Below are 7790 nucleotides of genomic sequence, written 5' to 3'. Positions count from 1 at the left end.
TGAATACAACACCTCCACCTAACTGTCACAACAGTTATTACGAGCATGCAGACACATCTTTTCTAACATGTAAAAACCTTGTTAATGAGCAAACAGCACAAACAGTAAAGAAGCAGGTTGTAAATGCTCATTCTGCTCCTCTGCTTTGTTCAGTGGACAGGCTGACTTGTTGATGTTTTTCTCTGAAGTCTGGGAGCCCAAAGACACTTTACATGTGTAAAGCTTCTCCATGTTCCAGTCTGACGTCTGGATGTCCAGATAGCTGCTGATTTGGAAAGTGTGGTCTGGTTGTGAACAGCGGTGCTGGTAGAGACCCCACTGCTCACTGGACTCCCACCAACCAACCAGGTGATCTGTGCAAAAGGCACAGACTGACTGGACAGACAGAGCAGAGTGGCTTTGTTGGACTGGAGCTCAGCACTGGACGGAGGGAAGACTGTCAGGACAGGAGGAGAGAGACCGGAGCCTGAAAATACATGGACGACATTAATCACAATGAGTAGGAATCACATTATTAATACACAGCATGACAGTAAGAGTGAAATGTTTTTAGTTAAACAATATAATAATCAGACGAAAGTAAAGGATTTCAATGTAGAAAAAACATGTAGAAATCTTCACTTAAAATGTACGCACAGTTTATCATTTAGCTATTCATTTAGAATATGATGATTAAGAATGTAATATGTTTATGCTGGAAACATTCATTAAGTCACTGTTTGTTTTTGACAAAATGACAATGGATTCTATTTTAGTCACAGTGAGAAATTACATCATATCAAAGAGTCACAACGACCGGAGAAAAGAAACATTTCAATCTGACAATTTATGATTTGGATCAAATCTAAAGCACCTTTAAATGAAACAACACAGATACAATGATGTAGTGTTGATAAAGGAATGTAAAGATGATCTAACACAGCTTCAATTTGTCTCAAGATGTGAAAATGAACAAGCACAATCTTGTAAATGTTGCTCATCTGTTAAAAATGACTCAACCATCAACAAACTGTGGAGACTTTGTAGGAAACATCTTAAATACTGCCATTATTTTTCTGTCAAAAGACACAGTCTGGTATCAAATCCAAGCTGATGTCAAAAACATCTGTTATTCACTGAACCAATGCTCAGATAAACATTTTAAAAAGGAAGTAACATATAAATGTCGAACTTTCTGTGAGTTTGAGAACAGAACAGTGATCAGTCTTGTTTAATGATAGTTCGAAAAGTACTTACCTGTCACAATCAGCTTGGTGCCTTGTCCGAATACCACAGTGATTCAGTTTGTACACATGGCTGTACAAAAACCTCTCTGCCTCTCACTGATGAGGGGAGTGGAACTGAAACATGCTGTTGAGACCAACTTCACTGTCAACATCTCATTCCCTTCATCAGTCTGTTTATTTTACAAAACACTGCGCTGAACTTGAGGATTTAACTCTGAATCTTCTCTTGCATCAGTTTCTTCTCAGGAAAGGTTGAAACTTCTGATATCATGGTTGAATTCAGAAGAATGATGGTGAAGGTGTTCTCCTCCATCAGAGCATCATTCATTCATGATTATCAGCTGCAGGGCTGCTAGAACATTCACTGTGTTTAACCTCATGTATTTCAGCTGATCATCTTCAGTTTTTCCATATAAAAGCAATTAATAGTAAATGGTTACAAATGTAAAAATGACACAAATATGCTTCACCCTGGTAGATTTTTAGACACGTGCTGTAATGGTCTCCTCAGGTTTACTATCATATCATTGTTATAAACAAATGAAAGTGTAAAAAAAGACATTTGTCGTTTTGTTTTTTGCAATTTCATTAAATGTTCCTATGTGTAACGGAGATGTTTTTTAGGACCATGGGGAAGATTATTTAGGGACAACGGAAGTGGCGCTCCCTCTCTCCTCTCTCTCTCTCTCTCTCTCTCTTCTCCTACCTGTCCGTGGCCTGGAAGTGCAGCGTGGTGCAGACAACAGCCCGAGGGCACGTTCAGACATTTAGTTTTGCGGTAAGGCAAATATTGTTGTAAGATTCATACGCCCATCAGTCACTTCAGTTGGACTGTAAAAGAAAACACTCAAGTAATCCATGTGGTTTTTATCTTCTATCATAGTTCCCCAGTCATCTGTATCGATCCGCCTGTTAGACATAATGTGCACACCTGAAGTGGAGGGGTGTGATTGTAAGTCACGGTTACACACTCTTGATAAATATCAAGATATCTGTTGGTCAAACAAGGTGTTCAGTGTGTTTTCCTTGTTTTCTCTTTAGTATTGGTGGTCTGATATTAAGCCACGCTGCGGCTCTGGGCACTAAAATGAGTTAAATAGGCCTACAGCTTATTGAGTTGATAATTGAATGAAAACATTTTCCTAAAATGTGTCTGGCCACAGCTTAATATTATATTTATTTTTAATAGGACTTTCTGAGGAGTGTAACATTGACTGTCACTGTTGTTTAATCCCCATCCCAGTCATGTGGTCTTTTGCTTGTGGCCAGGTAATATTCCTGCACAGGAGTACTGGTTGGTTTCTGGGGCTGATGTGTGCAAATGTAATGAACTGGCATCTATACATGAGCTGTGCTGACCTGTGTGCACTGTGCATGATGGGAACTTGGAGGCAACAGAGGAGTGCAACGACAGAATCTAATGTCCCAGGACAGGTTTTACTCCAGCCATGGTGGTTCAGGAATCTGAACTGGCCTTTGTAGTAAAAAAAGCAAGTGGTGAACATTGAATAAGATGAAACGGTGTCTTGCATTGTGAAGTATGAAAACGCAGTTATTCTGCTGACCCGTTTGAGTGGCAGCTGTTGCTTCTGAATGCCAAAAATAAGTTTATTTAAAATTACGCAGGGTAAGATGTTTCATCAGAGACGTGAAGCAACAACGGGTCATTCTTGAGTAAAGGGAAGATCGTACAAACTAAGACGTCAAGAGGGATAAGAAAATATGTGTGAAAAGAAATACAAAGAAATGAGTCGGATGAGAACAGATTAAAGACAGACATTTTTAAAGTTACATATGAAGATAGAGAGAATTTTTTTGATGGATTCATTGTCAGTGAAGAAAAGGAGTCTCAAAAAGCAGTAAGTGTTAGTGAGGAGGTTTTTGTCACAGTGTGAATCACTGTTGATACCCCCTCCTTAGCAGAGTTGTCCCATGTGTTACAGTAATAGACAGCAGAGTCTCCTGCCTCTGATCGCTTAATGATGAACTGCAATCTATGTTTGATGAGACTTACGAGTTGAATCTGTCTGAGGAGAATCCTGTTCCAAAAGGTGGGTGAACTGTGAGAATGGTAAAATCTCAGTATGAACTGAGGACTGCACAGGAACCTGTTTATACCAACTGACATAATATCCATTCATCTCTCTGAATGTTTGCAGTTGAGAACAACCTCTTGTCCTGTAGAAACTGTGTGGACAGCAGGCGTCTGGGTCAAGCCACTATCACTGCATCAACATCTGTCACACACACACACAGCGAAACACAATGAGTGCAAAGGTTGTGTCTGAAAATATGGGACTATAAAAAGGAAAGATGAAGAAATATCTTACATGTTAGAGCAGCGATGAGAGTGCAGAGTGTCCCCAGCATGTTGTCAGTGTGTGGTTGTAAACGTCCCTTACTGTCCAGGCTGAGAGGTGAGCAGGTTGGAGTGTGAGGAGGAAAGAGGACTGAAGCTATATAAAGACACTGAGAATGAGGGAGAAGTGGAGGAGGAAGGAGTTTTCTACATTAATTACACACAACTCATTTCTCATTCAGGAAATAAAAAATGTAGTTTTTACATCTGTACTCTGGAAATCATTTATTCCAGAAAATTCTTGAACTAATATTCATCGATAAGTTTCCCATTTGAGTCATATTGGTAATTTTATTATAGATTACTGATGTGTAAATTTCTTGAAATAATGAACGAGGAAAATTAAATTCTAGTGAATTTTATTACAGGTCAAATATTTCTGTTGTGATAATTTCATTAATACAAATAAATACAAATAGTTTATTTTGATCGCAGAGTTTTTATTTAATTGAATGAATGATTAAAAAATGCAGCAGATGCAAAGCTGATACAACACCTCCACCTAACTGTCACAACAGTTATTACGAGCATGCAGACACATCTTTTCTAACATGTAAAAACCTTGTAATGAGCAAACAGCACAAACAGTAAAGAAGCAGGTTGTAAATGCTCATTCTGCTTCTCTGCTATTGTTCAGTGGGACAGGCTGACTTGTTGATGTTTTTCTCTGAAGTCTGGGAGCCCAAAGACACTTTACATGTGTAAAGCTTCTCCATGTTCCAGTCTGACGTCTGGATGTCCAGATAGCTGCTGATTTGGAAAGTGTGGTCTGGTTGGTGAACAGCGGTGCTGGTAGAGACCCCACTGCTCACTGGACTCCCACCAACCAACCAGGTGACTTCTGCAAAAGGCACAGACTGACTGGACAGACAGAGCAGAGTGGCTTTGTTGGTCTGCAGCTCAGCACTGGACGGAGGGAAGACTGTCAGGACAGGAGGAGAGAGACCGGAGCCTGAAAATACATGGACGACATTAATCACATGAGTAGGAATCACATTATTAATACACAGCATGACAGTAAGAGTGAAATGTTTTTAGTTAACAATATAATAATCAGACGAAAGTAAAGGATTTCAATGTAGAAAAAACATTGTAGAAATCTTCACTTAAAAATGTACGCACAGTTTATCATTTAGCTATTCATTTAGAATATTGATGATTAAGAATGTAATATTTTATGCTGGAAACATTCATTAAGTCACTGTTTGTTTTTGACAAAATGACAATGGATTCTATTTTAGTCACAGTGAGAAATTACATCATATCAAGAGTCACAACGACCCGGAGAAAAGAAAACATTTCAATCTGACAATTTATGATTTGGATCAAATCTAAAGCACCTTTAAATGAAACACACAGATACATGATGTAGTGTTGATAAAGGAATGTAAAGATGATCTAACACAGCTTCAATTTTGTCTCAAGATGTGAAAATGAACAAGCACAATCTTGTAAATGTTGCTCATCTGTTAAAAATGACTCAACCATCAAACAAACTGTGGAGACTTTGTAGGAAACATCTTAAATACTGCCATTATTTTTCTGTCAAAAGACACAGTCTGTATCAAATCCAAGCTGATGTCAAAAACATCTGTTATTCACTGAACACAATGCTCAGATAAACATTTTAAAAAGGAAGTAACATATAAATGTCGAAACTTTCTGTGAGTTGATGACAGAAACAAGTGATCAGTCTTGTTTAATGATCAGTTCGAAAAGTACTTACTGTCACAATCAGCTTGGTGCCTTGTCCGAATACCACAGTGATTCAGTTTGTACACATGGCTGTACAAAAACCTTCTGCCTCTCACTGATGAGGGGAGTGGAACTGAAACATGCTGTTGAGACCAACTTTCACTGTCAACATCTCATTCCCTTCATCAGTCTGTTTATTTTACAAAACACTGGCTGAACTTGAGGATTTAACTCTGAATCTTCTCTTGCATCAGTTTTCTTCTCAGGAAAGGTTGAAACTTCTGATATCATGGTTGAATTCAGAAGAATGATGGTGAAGGTGTTCTCCTCCATCAAGCATCATTCATTCATGATTATCAGCTGCAGGGGCTGCTAGAACATTCACTGTGTTTAACCTCATGTATTTCAGCTGATCATTCTTCAGTTCTTCCATATAAAAGCAATTAATAGTAAATGGTTACAAATGTAAAAATGACACAAATATGCTTCACCCTGGTAGATTTTTAGACACGTGCTGTAATGGTCTCCTCAGGTTTACTATCATATCATTGTTATAAACAAATGAAAGTGTAAAAAAAGACATTTGTCGTTTTGTTTTTTGCAATTTCATTAAATGTTCCTATGTGTAACGGAGATGTTTTTTAGGACCATGGGGAAGATTATTTAGGGGACAACGGAAGTGGCCGCTCCCTCTCTCCCTCTCTCTCTCTCTCTCTCTCTCTCTCCTACCTGTCCGTTGGCCTGGAAGTGCAGCGTGGTGCAGACAACAGCACGAGGGACGTCAGACATTTAGTTTTGCGGTAGGCAAATATTGTTGTAAGATCATACGCCATCAGTCACTTCAGTTGGACTGTAAAAGAAAACACTCAAGTAATCCATGTGGTTTTTATTTCTATCATAGTTCCCAGTCATCTGATCGATCCGCCTGTTAGACATAAGGTGCACACCTGAAGTGGAGGGTGTGATTGTAAGTCACGGTTACACAGTTTGATAAATATCAGAATATCTGTTGGTCAAACAAGGTGTTCAGTGTGTTTTCCTTGTTTTCTCTTTAGTATTGGTGGTCGTGATATTAAGCACGCTGCGGCTCTGGGCACTAAAATGAGTTAAAGGTAGGCCTACAGCTTATTGAGTTGATAATTGAATGAAAACATTGTTCCTAAAATGTGTCTGGCCACAGCTTAATATTATATTTATTTTTAATAGGACTTTCTGAGAGTGTAACATTGACTGTCACTGTTGTTTAATCCCATCCCAGTCATGGGTCTTTTGCTGTGCCAGGTAATATTCCTGCACAGGAGTACTGGTTGGTTTCTGGGGCTGATGTGTGCAAATGTAATGAAGCTGGCATCTATACTGAGCTGTGCTGACCTGTGTGCACTGTGCATGATGGGAACTTGGAGGCAACAGAGGTGCAACGACAGATCTAATGTCCCAGACAGGTTACTCCAGCCATGGTGGTCAGGAACTGAAACTGGCCTTTGTAGTAAAAAAGCAAGTGGTGAACATTGAATAAATGAAACGGTTGTTCTGCATTGTGAAGTATGAAAACGCAGTTATTCTCTGACCGTTTGAGTGGCAGCTGTTGCTTCTGAATGCAAAAATAATTTATTTAAAATTGAGGTAAGATGTTTCATCAGAGACGTGAAGCAATGACGGGTCATTCTTGAGGTAAAGGGAAGTGTACAGAACATGAAGACGTCAAGAGGGATAAGAAATATGTGTGAAAAGATACAAAGAAATGAGTCGGATGAGAACAGATTAAAGACAGACATTTTTAAAGTTACATATGAAGATAGAGAGAATTTTTTTGATGGATTCATTGTCAGTGAAGAAAAGAGTCTCAAAAAGCAGAAGTGTTTAGTGAGGAGGTTTTTGTCACAGTGTGAATCACTGTGATACCCCCTCCTTAGCAGAGTTGTCCCATGTGTTACAGTAATAGACAGCAGAGTCTCCTGCCTCTGATCGCTTAATGATGAACTGGTAATCTATGTTTGATGAGGACTTAGAGTTGAATCTGTCTGAGGAGAATCCTGTTCCAAAGGTGGGTGAACTGTGAGAATGGTAAAATCTCAGTATGAACTGAGGAGCTGCACCAGGAACCTGTTTATACCAACTGACATAATATCCATCATCTCTCTGAATGTTGCAGTTGAGAACAACCTCTTGTCCTGTAGAAACTGTGTGGACAGCAGGCGTCTGGGTCAGCACTATCACTGCATCAACATCTGTCAACACACACACACAGAAACACATGAGTGAAAGGTTTGTGTCTGAAAATATGGACTATAAAAGGAAAGAGAAGAATATCTTACATGTTAGAGCAGCGATGAGAGTGCAGAGCGTCCCCAGCATGTTGTCAGTGTGTGGTGTAAACGTCCCTTACTGTCCAGCTGAGAGGTGAGCAGGGTTGGAGTGTGAGGAGAAGAGAGACTGAAGCTTATAAAGACACTGAGGAGAGGAGAAGTGGAGGAGGAGGAGTTTCTACATTAATTACACACAACTCATTT

At 39.3% G+C, this 7790-nt stretch overlaps 1 protein-coding gene, 1 long non-coding RNA gene and 1 pseudogene across 2 annotated transcripts in view; all 3 read right to left on the bottom strand.

Moving 5' to 3' along the window:
* LOC111226980 overlaps positions 1-82 on the bottom strand; it is a 19088-nt gene extending 19006 nt beyond the window's left edge. Inside the window, exon 1 of the long non-coding RNA XR_002665323.1 lies at positions 19-82. This is a non-coding gene — a long non-coding RNA (uncharacterized LOC111226980). The remainder of the gene's footprint in view (positions 1-18) is intronic.
* Positions 82-7790, bottom strand: part of LOC111227281 — a 9407-nt pseudogene continuing 1698 nt past the window's right edge.
* LOC111226979 (immunoglobulin lambda-1 light chain-like) lies at positions 4005-7706 on the bottom strand. Its single transcript, XM_022752311.1, has 4 exons — positions 7596-7706; positions 7179-7508; positions 5311-5340; positions 4005-4537 (listed from the first exon to the last, which is right to left on the bottom strand). The coding sequence occupies exons 1-4, from the start codon at positions 7633-7635 to the stop codon at positions 4212-4214; spliced, it is 726 nt and encodes a 241-aa protein (XP_022608032.1). The 5' UTR covers positions 7636-7706; the 3' UTR covers positions 4005-4211.

Source organism: Seriola dumerili, unplaced genomic scaffold, assembly GCF_002260705.1.
Source record: "Seriola dumerili isolate Sdu_G_001 unplaced genomic scaffold, Sdu_1.0 BDQW01000169.1, whole genome shotgun sequence".
NCBI lineage: Eukaryota > Metazoa > Chordata > Actinopteri > Carangiformes > Carangidae > Seriola > Seriola dumerili.
This window is presented reverse-complemented; position numbering and strand designations above follow the sequence as displayed.